The 24,062-nt window shown below is 39.9% G+C and overlaps 1 protein-coding gene across 8 annotated transcripts in view; it reads right to left on the bottom strand.

Annotated features, from left to right (window-relative positions):
• Window positions 1–23,570, bottom strand: part of dennd1a (DENN/MADD domain containing 1A) — a 60,886-nt gene extending 37,316 nt beyond the window's left edge. For 7 of the 8 annotated variants that reach the window (XM_020106702.2, XM_069514420.1, XM_020106701.2 and 4 more), the window contains exons 1-2: window positions 23,408–23,568; window positions 14,378–14,442 (exon numbers count right to left, since the gene is read on the bottom strand). In XM_020106702.2, coding sequence (XP_019962261.1) covers window positions 14,378–14,442; window positions 23,408–23,424 — 82 coding nt within the window. In that variant the 5' untranslated portion in view covers window positions 23,425–23,568. Of the gene's footprint in view, window positions 1–14,377; window positions 14,443–23,407 lie in introns of all 8 variants that reach the window. The other variant, XM_069514418.1, reaches the window with a different exon arrangement.
• Window positions 23,571–24,062: the final 492 nt, after the last annotated feature.

The raw sequence follows: 24,062 nt of genomic DNA on the forward strand, positions 1-24,062 counted from the left end.
TGCACAAAGTTTAGGGATGTGGTATATGGATTTTTCCGATAAATGATAATTACATGCTTGTTAATGGCCTATACTGATACCAATAATAATTTCATGTTTCTTAAAAAGAAGTTCATGGCCTGTAGTTTATGCACACCTGAGAGTAAAATTGCAAAATATATTAAGGAAATATGGATGAATTAAAATTACATTGATAACACAACAAAAACAGTTCTGACTCAGAGTGTTCGTTTAGTTTTTTAGTGAAGTACATCAGAAAACTTCAAACAACTTTCGGTGGAGGATAAAAAATTATCCTTCTCTAATTTAAGTTTGACATGTAAAAAATAAAGGCTTTTATAGAACTGAAAGTGAGATAAAAACTGACAAAAGCACATGGAATATTATGCTCAATAAAGAAAAGGAAAAAGGTTGAAGATAGCTTATGTATTTTAAGTGCATGAGAGTAAGGAAGGTTTCTCTATACTTTGGCCTTCATCTAACATAAATCTTATCAAATGTTTTAAAATAAAACTAAATAAATTAAATGCACTGACAATATCTCTGAACAGAAATATCATCATTAAATACAATTAGTTGAAACAAAATATAAAGCGCATCTTATGTCTGAGGGCCATATGTCTGTGGTAAAATCGCTAGCATCTATCAGACTATGAATGTGTGCGGCAACCACATAATATAGGGCAGGCAGGGACACATCTGAAAAGTAGTGGCAATTTTGCAGAGTGTAGCAGGGCTCAAAATGTGCCATTGGCCGGCAAAATCCTTAACTTCTACCATGGAAAAAAGCTGGTCATCAATCAGTCATTAATTGCTTGAGCCTGTGGACTGTTTCTAGCAATATTCCTGCAGTTCTCAAATGTCTGCTGGATAGGCACTCGATATAATGCTGGCTGCAAGCGCCCTGGTATTCTCGCCACACATTGTCGTTGCAATGACAGATTCAAAGGTAACTTATGAGATTGGGAGTGTTAAAATTTGCAAATGTTTTTCCCCCTCTCGGAACCTTTTGACATTTGTTGCAAACTGCAATCCTAAAGTCGCTCTCAGAAAGTGTGAAAAACAGGCAAAGCAGTTTTCAGTTCTGACATAAACACATCACGCTGGTATGGACAGGCACGGATGTATGACATCATAAGCGTGACCTGTTTTTATCAGCTATAATTGCAGATACCGATAAATAAATAATAAAATAAAATTTCCATTATCGAGCCAATTATACAGTGGGTACGGAAAGTATTCAGACCCCTTTAAATTATCACTCTTTGTTTCATTGCAGCCATTTGCTAAAATCAAAAAAGTTCATTTTATTTCTCATTAATGTACACTCAGCACCCCATCTTGACAGAAAAAAAAGAAATGTAGAAATTTTTGCAAATTTATTAAAAAAGAAAAACTGAAATATCACATGGTCATAAGTATTCAGACCCTTTGCTCAGTATTGAGTAGAAGCACCCTTTTGAGCTAGTACAGCCATGAGTCTTCTTGGGAATGATGCAACAAGTTTTTCACACCTGGATTTGGGGATCCTCTGCCATTCTTCCTTGCAGATCCTCTCCAGTTCCGTCAGGTTGGATGGTGAACGTTGGTGGACAGCCATTTTGAAATTAAAAGTAAAAATTGGTGCAAATATTGTAAGGTGCAGAGATATGAATTATGACAGATGGGAGGAGTTTAAAAGTTTAATGGCCTGGGGGATGAAACTGTCTCTGAGCCTGGTGGTGCGGGCCCGGATGCTGCAGTAACTTCAGCCAGATGACAGTTTATGGTTTGGGTGATAGGATTCCTTTATGATCCCTTTGCTCTTCTGGGACCCCTGGGTGTAGAGGTCCTCCATGGGTGGCAGCTCCGTCCTGGTAATGCACTGAGCAGACTTCACCACCCTCTGTTGAGCCTTACGGTTCAGGGCGGTGCAGCTGCCATACCAGGCTGTGATGCAGCCAGTAGCCAGGATACTCTCAATTGTGCACCTGTAGAAGTTGCAGAGAATCCTGGGGTCCATGTTGAGCCTCCACAGCCTGCGGAGGAAGAAGAGCTGCTGTCTGACCGTCTTTGTGATGGAGTCTGTGTGGTGAGTCCAGGTAAGGTCATCAGTGATGTGAACCGCGAGGAACCTGAAGCAGCTGACTCCCCTGTCTTCCTGTAGTCCACGATGAGCTCCTTAGTTTTGCTGATGTTGAGTTGGAGGTTGTTGTCCTGGCACCCAGATGTCAGGGCTCTGACCTCCTCTCTGTAGGCCATCTCATCGCCGGTGATCAGGCCTATGACGGTTGTGTCATCAGCAAATTTAATGATGGTGTTGGAGCTGTGGGTGGCCACGCAGTCATGCGTGAACAAGAAGTACAGGAGGGGGCTGAGCACGCAGCCCTGGGGGGCACTGGTGCTGAGAATCAGGGTGGAGGATATGGTGCTACTTATCTGCACTGCCTGGGGTCTACAGTTTGCCCGTCAGGAGGTTCAGTATCCAATCACAGAGGGCGATGTTGAGCCCAAGGTCTCTGAGCTTGGTGACATTGAAATTGCCGGCCACAATAAATGCAGCCTCCAACCGTGAGGTAAGTGTCGGCATGTGGGGGAATGTGCATGTTATAATGACCGATGTACACTCCCTAAGGAGGTAATAAGGTCGGCATCTGATCATGAGGTGCTCAAGGTCCAAAGAACAGCCCGAAGAAATAATCTCCACATCTGAGCACCATAGATCATTCACAATGCAGCAGACACCTCCTCCCTTGCTCTTCCCAGAGTTTACTGTCCGGTCCTGGCGATGAATGGAGACCCCATCTGCAACAATGGTGGAGTCCGAGGGGTCAAGCCAAGTCTCTGTGAAAACCATAACCTTACAAAACTTGATGTCCTGTTGAAAAACCATACTGCTCTGAAATGTGTCCAGCTTATTATCCAGGGACTGAACATTTGCCAGAAATATACTTTGTAGTGAAGGCCGGTTCTCGCGTTTCCTTCGTGGCCTCCGTGCTCCAGGTACAAAAAGTTAACACCACCATCAGTATTCCCTTTTGTTTGTTGGTGACAGTGAAAAAGTGTTTTCCACCATCGACCTGATGTGCAGAAGTTGTTCTCTATCATTTCAAGTGATAGGGCACGCTTGGTCAGTTTTCATAGTGCAGAATGAAGTAGAATAAATAACAAAGAAAAGAAAAAAGAGCAAAGCTGTGCGAGAGCTTGAGACACGGCAGCCATCCTCGGCGCATTTGTCTTATGTTATCACAATTGTTTAGAACGATTACTCATTGACTTTGGAAACATCATACATTTATTGACACACTGATGTCTTGGCTGTGCTTGTCTCTTTACGTCTAATGTAGGTGTAGTAAGTCAACTGCTTGCGTGCAAATGTTTTGACTTTTTTTAAAGAGGTGCCTCATAAACTCTTGATTGAATCAAACAAACACAAAGTAAACTTCAACTGTTCAGATCCTAATAATTTAGTATTAGTTTTGGTGTTTATGGTTTAAAGTTTAAATAGAGCAGAGGTCGCTTTTCTAGTTTTGATGACCAGTCAAAGTGCTTTACAGTACAGTTTTTCATTCACCCATTCACACACATTCATAGAGTGCATCTATTGACATCACTTTTTGTTTTATGAGGGGCAATTTCGTGGTTCAGCATCTTGCCCAAGGACACTTCGGCATGCAGATGGGGATTGAACTACCGACCTTCTGGTTGGAGGACGACCACTCTACCCCTCAGCCACAGCTGCCCCTCCAAGTGAGGAGGGAGGACATGCGGCAGGGTAATACAACATGGTACAAGGATACTATGCTTATAATGTGCGTCTGCTGCAATCCTGAAACAATAATTTTACTATTACTTTGAGATGGATCAGAGTGGGTCCTCTGGTCTTTGTGGAGTGGATGGACATGAAGGAGGTGTCAAAGTGCTCCACAATCCATCCAGCAATTTCTGAGGATGCAGTGAAAAGGACAATGAAGGATGTGAATGGAAACTGGGTAATGAAAGACATCCCCTGGCCACAAGCTTGTGTGCTAACTGTGTAAAGGGGATGGGACAGGTGTCCCCACCAACAGGAGCACTGGTCATCCCTGCTGCCACTGCCACAGTTACAAGTGTGAGAGGAAAGGCCAGAAAACACTGGAAGATGTGCCAATACTGCCACCAAGTGGATAAAAAGAGGAACCTCACACCGGGGGCCATAGTTAAATGCATCCCAGGGGCCAGAGCGGGCGACATCGAGTCTAATTTGAAACTGCTGGCTAATGATAAACGTAGATATAGTAAGATTGTTATTCACGTCGGCGGTAATGACACCCAGTTACACCAGTCGGAGGTCACTAAAATTAATGTTTCATCGGTGTGTGCATATGCAAAAACGATGTCGGACTCCGTAGTTTTCTCTGAACCCCTGCCCAATGTGACCAATGATGACATGTATAGCCGCATGTCGTCATTTCACCGCTGGCTGTCGAGGTGGTGTCCAGCAAACAACGTGGGCTTCATAGATAACTGGACACCCTTCTGGGGAAAACCTGGTCTGATTAGGAGAGACGGCATCCATCCCACTTTGGATGGAGCAGCTCTCATATCTAGAAATATGGCCAAGTTTATTAGTTGACCAAAACCGTGACAACCCAGAGTTGAGACCAGGAAGCAGAGCTGCAGTCTTACACACTCCTCTGCGCCTCCATTAGAGCAGCTGCCCACCCAATCCTTTAGTATAGAGACAGTGTCTGTCCCCCGTCCACCTACATTATTTAAAGATAAAATAAACAGAAGAGGATTTCATCATAACTTAATAAAAATTAAATCAACATCTCCAGCAGTCCAAAGTAAGATAATTAAATGTGGACTCTTGAATATCAGATCCTTGTCCTCCAAAGCTGTTTTAGTCAATGAATTCATATCTGATTATGATATTGATTTATTTTGTCGTAATGAAACCTGGCTGCAGGAGGATGACTATGTTAGCTAAAATGAATCCACTCCTCCCAGTCACTGTAATACCCATATTCCTCGAAGCACTGGTCGAGGTGGTGGAGTTGGAGCCATGTTTGACTCAAGTCTATTAATAAATCCCACGCCTAAACTAAATTATAATTCATTTGAAAGTCTTGTTCTTAGCCTTACTCATCCAACCTGGAAAACATTACAGCCAATTCTATTTGTTACAGTATATCGAGCTCCCGGTCCTTACTCACAATTTTTAACTGAATTAGCAGAGTTTGCATCAGGCTTGGTCCTTAAAACAGATAAAGTCATTCTTGTGGGGGATCTTAATATTCATGTGGACAACCACAATGATAGTCTTAGTGCTGCGTTTATCTCTCTATTAGATACAATTGGCTTCTGTCAGAGTGTCAATGAACCGACTCATTGTCTGAACCACACTCTTGATCTTGTTATCTCATATGACATTGAAATCGATCACCTAACAGTCGATCCACAGAATCCTCTTCTGTCTGACCATTTTTTAATAACCCTTGAGTTCATATTACTGGACTATAAGCCTTTTGGCAGAAACTCCTATAGCAGATGTTTATCTGATAGCGCTGTAGCCAAATTTAAGGAAGTGATTCCTTCAATATTGAATTCAATGCCATGTCTCAATGTAGCAGAGGAATTGTCTGCTTCCTTTAGCCCCTCACAAATAGATCGTCTTGGTGATAGTACTATAGGCTCTTCACAAACAACTCTTGACTCTATTGCACCTCTGAAAAAGAAGATAATTAAACAAAGGAGGTTAGCAACATGGTATAGCCAGCAGACTCGCAGCTTAAAGCAAGAGGCACGTAAATCCAAACGTAAATGGCGTGCCACTAAACTGGAAGAATCTCGTTTAGTCTGGCTAGACAATCTGAAAACATACAGGAAGGCTCTCCGTAATGCCAGAGCAGCCTATTACTCATCATTAATAGAGGAAAATAAGAACAACTCCAGGTTTCTCTTCAGCACTGTAGCCAGGCTAACAGAGAGCCTCAGCTCTATTCCGCCATCTATTCCGTTAGGTCTAAGTAGTAATGACTTCATGAGCTTCTTTAATGATAAAATTATATTATATATATATATCTATTCGAGACAAAATTCATTACCTCCTGCCCTCAACAGGCACTGATCTGCACTCGTACACAGCAAGTTTGAAAACAGCTGTAAAACCAAATTTATTTTTAGACTGTTTTTCCCCCATCGACCTTCATCAAATAACTTCATTAATTTCTTCATCAAAGCCGTCCACCTGTCTCTTAGACCCCATCCCAACCAGGCTGCTCAAGGATGTTCTACTTCTAGTTAGCCGTTCTTTATTGGACATGATTAATCTGTCTTTATTATCAGGATTTGTACAACAGTCCTTTAAAGTAGCTGTAATTCAACCTCTACTTAAAAAGCCCACTCTAGATCCAGAGGTTTTAGCCAATTACAGACCAATATCAAATCTTCCCTTTCTCTCGAAGATCCTTGAGAAAGCTGTAGCCAATCAGCTGCGTGACTTTCTCCATAAAAACACTTTATTTGAGGATTTTCAGTCAGGATTTAGAGTGCATCATAGCACAGAGACTGCACTAGTCAAAGTTACAAATGACCTCCTAATGGCTTCAGACAAAGGACACATCTCTGTACTTGTTTTGTTAGATCTCAGTGCTGCATTTGACACCATTGACCATCAAATTCTTTTACAAAGACTGGAACATCATATTGGCATCAAAGGAACCGCCTTAAGCTGGTTTCAGTCCTATTTTATTAGATCGATCCCAGTTTGTTCATATCAATGATGAATCCTCTGTACATACCAAAGTTTGTCACGGAGTCCCACAAGGTTCTGTGTTAGGACCACTTCTATTCAGTTTATATATGATTCCTTTAGGGAACATTATTAGAAATCACTCCATTAATTTAAATTTTTATGCTGATGACACCCAATTATACTTATCGATCAAGCCTGATGAAACCAATCAGTTAATTAAACTTCAAGAATGTCTTAAGGATATAGAAAGTTGGATGACCTCCAATTTTCTGATGCTAAATTCAGACAAGACTGAAGTTCTTGTAATTGGACCCAAAAACCTCAGAAACTCTCTTTCTAGAGACTTAGTTACTTTAGACGGGATCACCCTCGCCTCCAGCTCCACCATTAAGAATCTCGGAGTTGTTTTTGATCAGGATCTGTCTTTTAATGTCCATATAAAACAAATTTCAAAGACTGCTTTCTTCCACTTACGTAACATCGCCAAAATTAGACACATTGTATCTCAAGCAGATGCAGAAAAACTAGTCCACGCATTTGTTACTTCAAGGCTGGACTATTGCAACTCTTTGTTATCAGGTTGCTCCAATAAGTCTCTTAGGACTTTGCAGCTAAAGCCTTGTTTATGCTTCTCCGTCGTGTCGACGCCTTAGCTACGCCGTCGACGCGGACCCCTACGCCGTAGCCTGACGCACACCTCCAAAAAATCCTAACTACACGTCGCGTTGACGCGGAACTGCAAGCGCTGTGATTGGTCTGCTCTGAACGTAAGTTCCGGCAGTTGCTTTTTTCGGGTCTTTCTTCCTCGTCGTAAAAACGACCTCTGCAAACGTCTTCTCTGTCGCCTGCGCTTCAACATTTGCAATATAAGCATTTGTTCTTCAATATTGATGAGCTCCAACTCCAAATACAGCTGCTCCACCTCGGTCGCCATTGTTTACTGTTGTTTACTTTATGGAAGAAAAAGCAAGGATTCGGCTATAACCACACAAACACACAGCCACACCCCCCTAGCGGCATGGCGATGTGACGCAGAAGCATAAACTAGGCTTAATTCAGAATGCTGCTGCACGTGTTCTAACAGGAACCAAGATCAGAGATCACATCTCTCCCATTTTGGCTTCTTTACATTGGCTACCGGTTAAATCCAGAATAGAATTTAAACTTATCCTCCTTACATACAAAGCTCTTCATGGGCAAGCACCATCATATCTTAAAGAGCTCATAGTACCCTACTACCCCTCCAGAACACTAAGCTCTCAGAATGCTGGGTTCCTTGTGGTTCCCATAGTCTCCAAAAGTAGATTGGGAGCCAGAGCTTTCAGTTATCAAGCTCCTCTTCTGTGGAACAAACAACCATTTTGGGTTCGGGATGCAGACATGGTTAACACTTTTAAGAGTAGACTTAAGACTTTCCTCTGTGATAGAGCTTATAGTTAGGGCTGGCTCAGGTCAGCCCTTAGTTATGCTGCTATAGGATAAGACTACAGGGGGCATTGTTACATATTACCACCAATGACTGTAATCATTGTTTTTCATTGTAATTGTACAATATGTTTCTGTTGCTTTGTTCTGTCCGTCCTGGGAGAGGGATCCCTCCTCTGTGGCTCTCCCTGAGGTTTCTTCCACCTTCTTTTCCCTGTTAAAAGGGTTTTTTGTGGGCAAGTTTTTCCTCACTCGAACCGAGGGTCTAAGGACAGAGGGTGTCACTACCTGTACAGATTGTAAAGCCCTCTGAGGCAAAATGTGTTTTGTGAATTTGGGCTATACAAATAAAATTTGATTTGATTTGATTTGATGAAAATGTAAATCCTTTGATGTAACCCTCTGCCTCACTGTTGTCAGAAACTGATTTAAGAAGTGGCATTGCTAAAAAGAAGAAAATGAAATAAAATCCCACGGCCATGCTTGATTTTATCATAAATAGTTGTAGTTTGAGTTTGTGTCGATTTTAACTTTGTTATGTTTGCACATGTTGGGGTATATAAAGCAAGAAATATAGCACTTTGGGCCTGATCTACAAAGATCCCAAATAAAGAGTGCTAAATTGCATGTGCATTATAATAGATTGCATATTTGGTTGATGGGCATTTGCGGCTCATCTACTATAAATAATTGCGTAAGTGATACCAGGTGCAAACATGGTAGAGGCAGTAGTATTTAAATGGTTTTTGCCATAGAGCATTAGGAAGAGCAGAGTGACCTCAAGTGCAAAGAAGAAGGAGGTGTTAGTGGAAGAGGCAAATGAGTGGAAGAGGCAAATGAACATGTTGTTGAACTACAGCAAAGAAATATTAATATAATTCAAAGAAACACGATATGGGAGAGTATCTGCGAGAAAGTAAATGCTGTGTGTAAAACGAAAAGAACAACCGATGAAATTAAGAGAATGGGCAGGACATAAGAAGAAAAAAAGAAAAAATTGCTCACAATAAAACCTCTAGAAAATAAAAAAGTTAGGGGGCGGGAAGAGATGCCTCTGACCAATATTGAGCAGCAGGTGCAGTTTACTTCCTGAAAAAAACTGTTCTTTGCGTCTTTTTCCATGATGTCTCCTCCTCACCACAATAACTGCAGCCATCTGTGCATAACGCTGTGCCATAAGCACCTTTCAAATGTATTGAATATAGACGCAGTCACAGCCACTGCAATTGCTGTATATTCAGGCTTTGTAAATCACAATGCATGTATATTTAAGAATTTGCATCTACTCCTCCCAATATTTTCCGCACTCATACTAAATGAAGAATGCGTGTTATTCTGCACGCAATTCTCAGTGCACACCATTAGTATTCAATGGTCGATTCAGTAGTCTCAGTGTGACCGTTTTATGTTGCATGTGCAGAAGTTACTCTTTGGGAGTTAAGAGTTAGGGAGGTAAGCTTTTCTAATAGTTTCCTGGCTGCAAATTTTAAATATACGCCTATGATCACAGGTATTGTGTATTATTTCTTTATGATTGAGTTTTCCCATTTCCAACCTGTATTTTACTTTTGCTACGTTAAGCATGTTTGTGGTTTTTATATTTAAAAAAACACAAATTTCTATCTAATGATCTCGTGTTTTTTGTGTAGTTTTGGGTCCAATATGCTGAACTCCTATATCAAAGTTAAAAATTATCTGAAAATGTAGGCCATCTAAATATGTTTGTATATTAACTGATGGACAGACTAAATGCAGGTCATTAATATACAAGCTGAAAAAGAGAGAGCCCAGTTTTGACTCTTGAGGGACATCACTATTGGAGTTAAAGGTCCAGTGTGTAAGATTTAGGTGAAAAGGATCTATTGGCAGAAATTTTATGTAAAACTAGAAAATCTCTCCTGCCGAGACATTTTGAATGGGTGCCTTGCGCTCGTCGATGCCGGCGTTGCTTCGAACACAGAGACATTTCCTTTAAGACGAAGGACAGAGAGACATATATTATCCAGGTTTACATGACATCCGATTTCAGAGAGACATTACGTTTAAGAGAGAGAGAGACGGTGACAGCCAAAGACATTACCAAAAGCTGCTTGATTTTGTAAACATACATGATCCAGGTCAGTGAGAGACCAATTTCAGAGAGACAGAGAGAAACCATGTTATAAGGTCTAATCACCATCCATGGGATTTCATTTTAAAAATTCAGCCTCCTTCAGGCTTCCTGGGAACATCCTGTAACTATTTGGGGGTTTTATTTTGAAAATCCAGTGTCTTTCAGGCTTCCTGGAAACATTCTGTAACTATTTGGGGGTTTTATTTTGAAAATCCAGCATCCTTCAGGCTTCCTGGGAACATTCTGTATCTATTTGGGAGTTTTATTTTGAAAGTCCACTCTTTTTCCGGCTCCCTGGGAACATCCTGTAACCATCTGGGGGTTTTATTTTGAAAATCCAGTGTCTTTCAGGCTTCCTGGAAACATTCTGTAGCTATTTGGGGGTTTTATTTTGAAAATCCAGCATTTTTCAGGTTTCCTGGGAACATTCTGTAACTATTTGGGCATTTTATTTTGAAAGTCCAGCTTTTTTTAGGCTTCTTAGAAACATTCCTTAACAATCTGGGGATTTAATTTTGAAATTCTAGCTTTTTTTTACTCTTCCTAGGAACATCCTGTAACTATTTGGGAGTTTTATTTTGAAAATCCAGCATCTTCCAGGCTTCCTGGGAACATTCTGTTACTATTTGGGATTTTTATTTTGAAAGTCCACTCTTTTTCAGGCTTCCTGGAAACATTCTATAACTATTTGGGGGTGTTATTTTGAAAATCCAGTGTCTTTCAGGCTTCCTGGGAACATTCTGTAACTATTTGGGAGTTTTATTTTGAAAGTCCACTCTTTTTCCGGCTCCCTGGGAACATCCTGTAACTATTTGGGCATTTTATTTTGAAAGTCCAGCTTTTTTTAGGCTTCTTAGAAACATTCCTTAACAATCTGGGGATTTTATTTTGAAATTCTAGCTTTTTTTTACTCTTCCTAGGAACATCCTGTAACTATTTGGGAGTTTTATTTTGAAAAACCAGGCTCTGTACAGCTTTCCTGGTAACATTCTATTACAATGGGGGGGGGCTTATTTTCAAAATAAAGGCTCTGTACAGACTTCCTGGTAATATCCAGTTACTACGGGGGGGGATTGGGGGGCTTATTTATACGCTTAAACATAGGCTCTGTACATGTTTCCTTGTAATATGGGGGGTGGGGGGGCTTATTTTCAAAATAAAGGCTTTGTACAGACTTCCTGATTACATTCTATTACAATGGGGGAGGGTTGTTTATTTTTATATTCAAAATAAAGGCTCATTACATGTTTGCTGGTAACATCCTATTATAATGGGGGGGGGGCTTATTTTCAAAATAAAGGCCCATTACATGTTCCTGGTAATATCCAGTTACTATGGGGGGGTGGGGGGGCTTATTTTTACTTTTATTCATATGCTCCAAAAATTAGCAAAAACCACCACCCTCACCCGGATTCGAACCCAGACTTACGTCACATGATCCGAGTGCCTTAACCACTGGGCCAAAGCGGATGGTGGCAAAAACTTTGAATCTAGTAAATTTATAGAGGAGACTTGACCTCTGACAGTCTATGGGGTTGCTATGGTTACTCACTGATTAGATGAGGAACACCTGCTGCGCGCACACTTTGGAGACAAAAACTGGTTTCACACCACCCCTCAAACAAAAGCTTCTAACTCAAAATCTATAAGTCGTATCTGAGAAATGAACACATTGTGAGAATCACAAGACTTTGGCCGACGTCCACATATGTTTATATTTCATAAGAGTTAAGAAATGAGACCGTAGGAGCAATTTAGAAATTTAGTTTTCTCATCAGGAATCTTTTTTGGAGATCTCCATTGAAGTCAATGAAAACGGTAGAGGGCGCTGCTCTAGCGCCACTCTTCAAACAAATGCTTGTAACTCAAAAACTATAGGTCCTATCTAAGAAATGAAAACATTGTGAGAATCCCAAGACTTCCACGAACGTACAGATATGTTTTGGCGAGAAAGAGTTCAGAAATGAGGCCATGGGAGCGAGTTAGAAATTTTTTCCTGTATTTCTCCTTTCTGACTTTTTTTCCTAAAATTAACATGGGAGTCAATGGAGAGGCGAGACCGGAAAAGATTTCTCGGTAAATTGACTCAGCCTAAACTACTGGACCGAGAGATGTCAGAGTGGCATGTGTGCGTAGGAAACAAACTCTACTTTCACCAGATGTAAAAATCATGTCTGTCGGACTCCGTTTGTGGCTAGGAGAAGTGTTTAAAGACAAAAAAAGTGGCTGAAAAACGCCCGTTTTTGGAAACTCGCTCTTTTGATAAAGCGAGCTTGAGTCCCATTCATCGATTTCGGACACGTTTTCGCGATTTTTGAGCGAATTATTGGACGAAATTCTTAGAAAAGTCATAGCACACGATTCGACGTAATTCCGCATCGTATTTTATAGGTCTCGAGTATGTGCGACGAAATCTGTGGGAGGAGTAGCGGGACAAAGTTTTAGGAAGAAGAAATAAGAAAAATAAACGCAGAAAGTCTCGAGGAATAATAATATAAGTGCCAATGCATTGCATGGGGCTTCGCCCCATGCAATGCATTGCCAGCTGGGGGCTCCGCCCCCAGCTGGCAAGGCACCCATAATAATCCTGCTGATGTATTCATTAGTTCGTTTCATCTAAATTGTATGAATTGTATTTTTCATGTTTCTCTTTTCATATTTAAATACTTTATATTTACATGGAGGGGGGGTCCTCTCTAAGGGGCCGCCATGTTTTTTACAGTAGTCCAGACTGGACAAACTAAACACCTTTTGATTTTTTTAAAACAACTGAAGGCTACCACAGGTTATTTTTGATGTTTGGAAGGGGAGGGTGAGGTGAGGGGTATTCAGCTGCAACATGCAATTTCATCACTGATAAATTCTATACACTGTAGCTGTAAAACATGTCGAGAATTGCTAAACTTTCTTTCCTGTTTGTTAGATGGCGTTCAACTATTTGGTAGAGTGGCTTGGCCATTAGTTGGAGGTTGTATGCTGACTCCATTTATCAAGAGTTGTAGATTTTTTAAAATCTTCATTGTTGGTATGATTTGAAATGGAGCAATGCACAGTGAATCAGAGTAATGCAAACACCTAACCTAAGAAAAGCAGTTTATGAGCAGCATTAGAAGTGATCAGCTAGTGCAGTATATTGATTTTGTGTGTGTTTAAGGTGCAAACCAGGTTTATGGGAGAATGTGGTAATGTACTCCAGCCACACCTATGGATTGAACACTGTCGATTTGAGTTACCCTCTTGCAATTGTTGTCTGGGACAGAAATTTAAGTATCACAGAGACTGTGGCTCTTGGGAATTTTCAATAAAGCAGAACATTTTTGTACGAAGGGGTGTACATTTTGAATTTTGTTTCTTAATCAACAAGATTAAAATTAGTGTCTGTGAAAAGGAGTTAATTTATATACACGCTTATAGTAGCATAAAATATAGAATTGAGTTTTTACACATCATAGCTGTTGTTAACAAAATAAAATAGGCCTACAGTCCCATTTGTCCCACCAGTTTAAGATTTTACTCTTTTCGTAACAATCTCTGTCTTATTTTGTTTTATGCAAATGCATAATTATAGAACTGTGTGCAGCGCAGACGATTTTACTTAATTACTAATAATCTGAATCAGCCCCGAAAATAACAAACAAAGATTGCATTTCTTCAAGTCTCTGGATTTGTTTGTGTGTTTGTGTGTGTGTGTGTGTGTGTGTGTGTGTGTGTGTGTGTGTGTGAAGTGTATATTTTATGGTGCTTGCTCATTGTGGGAACTATTGGGTTTCTCTATAAATTAAGGTCTCAACTTTAATATGTTACAATCTGCTTTTGTTAATTCTTCTTTTTGTGAAGCACTTTGTAACTGTGTCTAGATAAGTGCTATACAAATAAAGTTATTATTATTATTATGGTCGGCCATCACAGACAAGGTTCTTAATGGCAAACACTGATCTTCAGGTAAACAAACCTCCTGTTAAATCACATCATTGTTAATTTGTTTTTTCTGGTACATAAAGACTGAAAGTTGAAATGTGGCATGATACATAAGGTAATCCTTGGCTGTATTATTTTAACAATTGTGTAAAATATGCATGTGTTCCAGGATTTGCTGAGGCTGAAGCCTTAATAAAACTTACCTGAGCTGTGTGAGCCTGGATGGGCTACCTCTACATACACCTCAAAGGTGGACTCTGGGCTCTCCCTGGAATAGAGAAACACAGTTCATCAATATGTTGTTTGCAAATTATATACATATTTATTGTTTAGTAGAGTCTTTTATTTAAAAAATATGTTTTTATTAAGCCAATTTCACTAATGGCAACAGGAACTCTACATATCAAATTAGTGGTCAGGTGTCCTTATATATGGCAGCCAGATTTCAACCTGATGCTGCCTTCGGCCAGTCAATGACCAGTTATATGTGCATGCCGAAGTGTCCTTGGGCAAGATACAGAACCCCAAAGTTGCCCCTTCTCATAGAGAAGGTGATGCACTGTATGAATTAATGTGTGAGTGCAAAAACTGTCCTGTAAAGCTTTGAGTGGTCATCAAGACTTGAAAAGTGCTATATAAATACAGAATTACGATCAGTTTTACAAATATCTGTTTTCAAAGTGATTTTATGTTCCCAATTATTAAGTCACTTAGTCTGCAAAGATCCTTCAACATCTGTTGAATTAAATCTGACTCAATTAAATCCAAAACAGAATGAAGGCTCTCAAAATGAGGTCAGTTGAATATTTCACAGTTCAAAAGTGGCGGCAACAAAAAAAGGCAACACAACAAACTTGCATGCCCACCCAAAGCATAACCACCCGACCCAGTTTTCCGAGCTGGGGAAAAAAACTGCACCTCGAGATGCAGAGCCTTCGTCCCGACAGTCAACACTCACTGAGGCGTTTGGTCGACAAAGTAAATATAAACGGAACAGCGCAAAATGGTGTTCGCTCACAGAAAGTGTAGTTCGCTACATTGCAAAATAAATGCTGCCCTTTAGTACAGTGGAAAAGCCAGCATTGAGAAAGATGCTGCAAACATTTGACAGACAGTACGAATTGCCTGCGAGAAAATACATGTCACAAACGGCCTAAATGTTCAATATTTATTGAAGTGCAATTTTGTTTGTCGAGACTTGATAAGCCATTTTATTTATTGTTTTGGTTGTGTGTGGTTTTATATGTGCTGTTTTTCTTAACAGAGAAAGATCTATTTTATTGTTTTTGGTTGTGATTTTTATTCAAGTGCAATTTTTGCTAACAGAGACTGAGAGTCCATTTTATTTTTTGTTTATTGTTTTGGTTTGTTTTATTTATTTAGGTTATTTAAAAGTTCTTGAAATTACAATGGTAAAAAACACTGAGAAATAAAAGTGTATTGTATTTGAAAGGGTGTGCATTATTATGATATATTATCATTATCAATAATATTGTTTTTCGGCAATAATTTGTGGGACAATATATAGTCCAGCAAAATTTGTTATCGTCCCAGGCCTAGTTCAAAGCTTGTTTTACTCCACACTTGCTGATTTAGACTTAGATTCTCTTACTCGTGCACACGATACTTCAGGAGTTTTTACCACTATAGCCCTTATGTTAGAAGATTAGAGCTGGCACACTGGCTGCAGAAGTGGTGCTAGAAATTTGAGGTCTCACTGTTTGTTTCTGCGTTTCGCACATGGTTCACAACAGAACCGACAGAGAAAATGTTCTTTCAGCACAGTTTCGATGTTTAACTGTTGAATATGTCATTAGCATAAATATTTGCAACACTTCCTGTAATCTACCTGTTTCAATATAAAGGCACTCCAGCGTTTTAGTTTGCAGTGCATCTATGGGCAGCACTTTTTTCTATTAGGGGCCAAGGACACTCGGGCATGCAGATGGGTTCTGGTTGGAGGACGACCCTCAGCCACAGCCACCACAATCCATTCATTTGTTTTAAAAAAGGAAAACTCTGGAAAGTTGAATGGCGGTCATTCTAGGTTTGCCAACAAGAGTGATTTCAGTCGGGAAAAAAAACTCAGATTCATGAGGTCACTGTGAATTTTGACCACTGAAAATGAATCACTCAGTGTTTGAAACTGACAACTGGTCATAATTTGAAATTCCATAAACACAGACTTGAAGTGTTACATTCAAGAGGCCAAAGTCTAATATAAGCAACCACCATTCACCAAATATAGGTAAAAATGTACATTGGCAAATTAAATAAATAGGTCACTGGCAGGTTTCTACTTCACTACACACTATAACACAGAAGTGCAGTGACTCCATCTCAAAATACTTGGATTAACCTTCGCTGTTAACTGCCATTATAGCGCCACGCAAGAGATATGGAGACATAATTTTTTGGACCAGGAATGGACACTTGGTCAAGCTAAACATTGCTTAAGTGCTACCACTGACCGTTAAAATCAATCTGGAGGTAAAAGAAGAGTCTGACAGTACCTGCCAACAAATGTTTTGCCATGTACTGCATATATGCATATTAACCATAAAGAAGCATTTGCTGCAGGTAATCGTCAAACAGGTTTATGTTAATGTAGTGCTTAAGGTTTCTGTGATATTGCTAACTCTGATGAAGGCAACCAAAGACAACACTTTTTAAGAAGTCTCCTTCAATGCGGTAAAGCTAAAGAATAAGTCCTAATTTCATCCTGGAATATGCTGATTGACAGGCTTGTTAACAGCATTGGAGACAGGTATAAGGATGTGAGTACCGGTCCTCTGCTGGCTGCAAAGTTAGACTGCTTCAAAAATGGACCACAATCAGCATAGGAGGGAGCAGGTCAGTTCAGATTCAGATGAAGCTGTGTCTGACACAGATAGGAATACAGTAGAGGAGTCAGAGCAACGTTCATGAAAAGGTTGTGTTATATTCCATGAGGATATAACAAGTGCCGAGACTTGCCAATGTAGTAGGCTGTACAGTAAATAAATTAATAGATATGCTGTTAAATTGAAATGTCTAGCTGGATGACATGCCTTGGAAATATAATGGGAAACAAGTGTGAAATAACATCATTCATATTGTTCTGTGTTGCTCAATTCACATGTAAGGAAATCTGAGGAAAACTACAAGGCACTAGGGGTGTAACGGTACACAAAAATCATGGCTCTGTACATACCTTGGTTTTGAGGTCAGGGTTCGACAATAGTTGTCTTATTGTGGAAGGTTGGTCAGTGAATTTGTGTTTCCTGTCACCATAAGCAGTGTATCTGTATGGGACTTTTATTGTGAATGGTCACCAACGGAAGTTGTTTTTGGGAGAGAGGTATTAACTAGTTGTGAAAAGGTAAACAGGTAAACTATCCTGGTTCAAGCCACATTCTTCATGACCTTATTATACTATTGCCTCTCAGTATAGGTGAATTTAACTCCTGGCTACATTTAAAAAGGTTAATAGGTAAAGAAAGAGAGGTGTGGGTGTATCAGCCGCTCCTGTGGAGCTGGTTAGAAACCGAAAGTAAACAAGGATTAACTTTTTGATTTCTTTTATTCAACCCTGGTTAAAGGTACCGTGTGTAGAATTTTCTGATATCTAGTGTTGAAATTGCATGTTGCAGCTGAATACCCCTCACTTCACCCTCCCCTTCCAAACATGAAAAATAATTGGTGGTAGCCTTAAGTTGTCATGAAAACTCAAAAGGTGTTTAGTTTGTCCAGTCTGGACTAATGTAAAAAACATGGAGGCCTCTGTAGAGAGGGTCCCCTCAAAAATAATTGAGGGGACCCGCCTGCAAAAAATTCAGACCAAGACAAAGCAATAACAAGTCACTTAGGTGTTTTTAGCAGCGGACATGCATCTCTGTTTTAATGCATGGTTCCTACACACTGAAAGTAACCATGCCCCATTACAAAGTTCCCTCTCGTCTGCATTTCTGCCAGTCACTCCAGCCCTTTATAAACCTCTGTCCCTAGAGTGAGTGTTTTCCACAGCGGAGACATTGTTAGTAACAGCAGGGCATCAAACCTTCTCTGTACATTTTTTTTGAATAAATGTTTTTAATGAAAATGTATATATTTAATAATAATAATCATACAATAAAGATGCAGTTCAAGTACAGTTCATTTTCTAAATGTTGCATGCTAAGGGATTATTAAATAAAGGATATTTATCAGAATCAGAATCCTTTATTGTCAGTGTTCAACATTGTCAAGATTCAACAGTGAAAATTATTTTAGCAGCTCTTCTTGTTACAGCAGCGTTTAACCGATTTTAGAAATCAGAACAGAATCAAGAAGTAAAAATCTAAATGTACAGTTTTTTTATTTTTTTATGTTTTCCTTTATAAAAACACAGCTAAGAGATAAACATAGTAAAGTGTTATGACAGTGCAGTAACAGTGTAATAATGACAAATTGTACAGTAGGACAGTCAATCTGACAGTCCACCTGAATAGTCATAATAAATCATAATAAATAAAAAAAAACTTTACTTATTTATTTACCTATTGTTATTTTGTAATTATGAGAGTGTTTATTTTAGGGCTGGACGATATTAGGAAAACATGCAATATGCTTGTTGAATATTGCAATGTTAATATGACTTGCGATAAACAAAAACAGTCCCTGGCTACAGAGGCTTCACAGCTGGGAGAAGGCGCACAGCCTGGCCACAGTGTCACCAAGTCAGGGGCAGACACCAGGGAGTCTTGCACAGTTCAAATAAGTCCACTGACAGTGTTAATTTGGGGTCTTTTCATACATATTTTGGTAATTTTTTTTACAATATTTAGCAGCTCTGTCAATTATTTACATCCTCTCTTGTGTCTCAGTCATTGGCGCTGTGCGCTACACCAACTGCATCAAACCAAATGGACCACGTCACCATCTCCTTCAGCTCCATACATTTACTAAGTTTATGAAGTCTGAGTTTACCTGTGTCTGTGTGTCTGATCACAGGTGTAAACTGTGTGTGTGTGTGTGTCTGAGAGAGAGAGACAGAGAGAGGGAGGGAGGATGGAAAAGAGTGAGCGGCTGATGAATGTGCTGCTCTGAAGAAAGATTTAACTCATTAATAAAAGTATGGATCATAATGATCAATCTGATTTGGAACAAACGTGATCACTAGCAGTTTCCACAGCAGAATTTAGGAGGAGGAGGCAGAGCAAGATTTGACGGAGCTGCCTTGCTCTGTCAAATCTCTGTTTTCAAATTATGTTTTCTCTCTATTCTCTTCTGACAATGATTCATTGACCCATCAATGATCTGACTGTCTTTGATTTATTATCTAGGGCAGCAGGGCTCCATCTGATTGGCAAAATATATTGACTTGCAGAGGGCGAATGCGTGGCGCATGGAACACCATTATCGCAGTTTTGCTGTCTATTGCACAAGTTGATATCACAATGACGATAGATTTTACTTACTTAACATACTTGGGTAAAAAAGACAGCCATGGTTAACCAGGGTTAAATAAAAATAAATCAAAAAATCAAAAATAGGTCATGTCAATGTTATAAAATAGTAGTTCACACAAAATAATGTGCATTGAAAAATAAAGGATATTATGGAACTGAAAGCCTGATAAAAACTGACAAAAGCGCATGGAATATTATGCTCAAAAAAGAAAAGGCCATTCGGGGTTCAGCATCTTGCCCAAGGACACTTTGGCATGCAGATGGGGAAGACTGGGAACGTTTTGTTTACGCGAGCCACTGAACATTAGTTGAGAAGAGGGAACTGACTTAACAGCCTTATTTCCACCAATGCTGGTCGAAAAACTCTATCGGAGGCGTTCACAGGGACAGGTGAAATCCTTGTTTACTACGCACGCACGCATGCGTTACTTTTACAATTACTTTTAAATAGCCAAACGTTAAACTATATGCATATTGTTGATGTTAATAATACATATTTTAGTTCATTAGCTATATCATTAGCTATATATTACCTATATATTGTGTGCGTCTGTCCTTCTATAGTATCAATAATCATGAAAATCATGAAACTGTGATATATCCTCTGACAATAATCGTGGGACCAAAATGTCATATCATGACATCCTTAAGGGACACATCTGTCAAGTAGCGGCAACTTGGCAGAGTGTAGTGCGGCTCGAAATGTGCCATTAGCCGGTGAAATCCTTGTCTTTTACCACAGAAAACGGCTGGTCATCAAGAGCAATAAATTCCGTGATTTTATCATGAATGGCTTTAGTCTGTGGAGTGTATCTAGCAAACTTCCTGCAGTTCTCAAATGCCTGCTGGATAGGCACTGCTGCACTCACACTCACTTTTTTCCCCCTAACTAACGCTGGCTGCAAGCGCCTCGTATTCTCGACATACTGTACATCATCGTCGCAATGACGGACTCTAGGTGACTTATAAGATCTGTAGTGTTCAAAATGTTCCCCTCTCATAACTGTTGCACATTTTTTGCAAATTACAATCCTACAGCTCTCAGAAAGTGTGAAAAACTTCCAATTCAGATAAATAAATAATTATATTTAATTCCCATTATCCAGTCAATAATATATTGGACCGATATATATCGTGCATCCCTAGCTGCTACTATGGCAAACACTGCTTGCAATGGTTATGGTTTAGACTTGACATGATATCACTTTGTCTGAATCCAAATAACATCCATTAATAGTTCATAGTTGCTGACGTGTTACTGTGAGCATGTTCCATCATATCCTGTTTTCCTGACACTTGTGGTGGTTATTCTCTCTGTACTAGCTTTTTTAGCATTATCTGCTCATTCTGATAATCAGGGGTTTACTCTCAATTTTTTACCAAATTCTCTTAATCAATCCTAGTCCTTAAAACAGATAAAGTAACTATTGGAGGTATTTTTTGTGTGGACATTGATAATGATAGCCTGTGTTGCATGCATTTCAATATTAGACTCAATTGGTTTCAGTCAGTATTTATCAAACCACTCATTATGTTAATCACCCCCTTGACCTTGACCTAACATATGGTGTCAAAATGTAACATTTAATCGTGCTTCCACATAATCCTCTCCTTTCAGAACATAATTTAACAACATCTAATGTCGTACTTTCAGACTACACGCTGACCTGCGTTTAGTTTTAACACCATCACTGATCAGAAGTTACCAGGACACGTACAGTACTGATGCTAACTTTGTGTTTGTTTGATTCGTTCTCAAGAGTTTATGAGACACATGTTTAAACCTGCGAAGACACGCACACAAAGAAGTTCTTCCTGCAGATTTCAACTTCACGCTGTGTTTTAACTTCATTGTTGCAGAAGAAGCGACACCCCATTTATCCAGAAACATAAATATGAATTCAGCAGGTTTTTATAAAGATCAGTTCTACAAGTGAGTGATTAGAAAATGTCAGAGAAGCAGAGTCACTTGTCAACCTGACCAGAGTAATGCGCCTTAGTGCAGTGGTGCTGATTTGATCCATCACGATTAGGGGTGTGTGACATTTATCATCGATACGATAATATTTTAATTGTTGTTTTAAGGATGTGCAACCTCATGTTATCGAGTATTGGGTAGAGCCACACGGAGGGTGCGCCTCTCTCCACCAGCCCTTGAGTGAGTGAGGGAGAGCCAGGCACCTCGCACAAGCTTGGCCAAGCTGTGGTGCGCTAAGCCAGGATACACAGGCATACGGAGTGAGCGCTTCTCTCCACCAGCCCAGTATTTGATGACAATAAATAATTTTCCCGCATTCTAGAGATCACAGCCTTCCTTCTAATTTACGGTGTGTGTGTGTGTGGGTCTCTCAGCCTTATCCCTCTCTCTTTTTCCTTCCCTCCTTCCTTCCCTCCCTCCCTCACTCTAACTCTCATTCACCCACACATTTCGGACAGAGAGCCTGGCCCAGACAGCCTCTACCAGTGGTCTAATTATTATTATAGGCAAAATCCCAGAAGATATCAAGATATTAATTTTTAATAGCGCACATCCCTAACTGTGATATATATCGACTGATATTAAATAATTCTCTCAATAAGGTTTTTACCAGATTGCCCACCCTACTTTGTAGGGTAAATGTATAACTCAAAGAACTTGGTTTTTACATAACTTCTTCCTTTCACTGATCTTGGCAGCAGTCATAGGTCTCATCTGTGGATACAAATGGTTTCTAACTGAAAAAGATCTCTGTATTTCATAAACTGTTAACAATTAACCTACTATTGATTGTGAACATGGAAATTACTTTTTTGGCCATCAACAAAAGTGGTTTTCTGAAACACATTTTTAATGATCAAAATGTCCCACACAAATTTGGGACTTTTACAGCAGGCATTCCAATCATGTTGACTCAAGCATGTCATTGTCTCAAGTGTGTGTACATTCTTTAACTCAGTTTAGTCAGAACTTCTGCAGTGCTTTATCCCTCTACAGTGAAATGAAGGATCCAAATTCACTGCCTCATAAAGACCAAATAATCTTTTCTGTATTATATTGCTGTGGCGGTATACAGGTGACATTGAAGGGGTGTAGGGGTGGCTGTGGCAAAAAGGTTAGCAGTAGTTCACTCTTCCAATGTGTCCTTCTGCAAGATATTGAACCCCAAATTGTCCCTCAGAAAAAAAAGTGCTTCCCATATATGTATGAATGTTTGGGAATGGATGAATGGCAAAAAACTGCTGTAAAGCGCTTTGAATGGTCATCAAGTCTAGAAAAGCAATACAGAAATATAGACAATTACCATTTAATATGAAATCATTTAATTTTAATAACTCATAACGTATCTCCAATGAACAGGTAGTGACAGTTAAGCCGGGGCCCTGTAATGTCAACAGTCAATCAGTGGACTGACATTCGGCTACAGGCTAGCACAGATACGTGTAGATCCTTCTGTCAAACCACAGCAGCTCTGTTCTGCACTTCAGTCCTGAGAACTATCAGGAGGTTCAGCATTCAAACGTGACCGTGTCCATGTTTACCTGAGCTGAATGGTCCCAACTCACTCCCACTATCTTAACCCGTACCCCTCTGACACGTTTCCGCTGTAAACGACTGGCGGAGCTCAAACCAACGGGGACATTTCACATGCATTGTCGTTCTGATCGAGACAGGATATGATAGTGCCATCAGTGTTTTTAGCGGGTGTCGCAACAAGTCAAGGCCTTGCATCGGACTGCATCTTCCCCAATAACGTATGACAACAAAGCTAACATAGCAGCAGGATGCTGACAACCTGATGTAGAGTAACGGATGAACGTTCTTACTTTATTCGGGACCCCATCCTTCTGTGTCGCCCTGCCGTCGCTGGCAGCAGATATCAGTGCGCAGACGCGTCTGTCCGGAGATATTTTCCGATGCTAACCTGTCACGGAACTGTACTACACTGTGGTTTGCCTACAGGCGTAGATCACGCTCTGCGTCGCGCTGAACTCTGGGATTTGTAGTTCTATTGCAAAGTGCATATGTATTGGCGATACGGAGTAAAGCAGTGCGAGAAACTACAGCTTCCACAATACATGTGGCAGATGAAGATCGAGTCACTTGAGGGTGCGTTCGACTTGGTCTGTGTCTGATTTTATCCGCCGACGTGATCTGCCGGCGGCTGCAGGGGTGGAGTTAAAAAAACAGACATATCGGACAGTTTTTACTTCTCGTTGCGTCAGTGAGACCAGTTACGGAAAGCCTCGTGTTTTTGAACAAAGGATATTATGAAGAAGGAAGTTGACTGAAAACTTCCTTTCAGCTGAAAGTTTAAACTGTTGTGTATAGTGACCATGTATAGTGAGATCAATAGTGAGAACCTTTTTTCTTTAGTCACACATGAAATACATAACAGAATCAAAGAGAAACCAACAGTTATGTACTGCAGTGGTTATATGTTAAGTGACTATTATATGTTCAAAATCATATATGTATATA

The sequence above is a fragment of the Paralichthys olivaceus genome, chromosome 18 (genome assembly GCF_024713975.1).
Source record: "Paralichthys olivaceus isolate ysfri-2021 chromosome 18, ASM2471397v2, whole genome shotgun sequence".
Lineage (NCBI taxonomy): Eukaryota > Metazoa > Chordata > Actinopteri > Pleuronectiformes > Paralichthyidae > Paralichthys > Paralichthys olivaceus.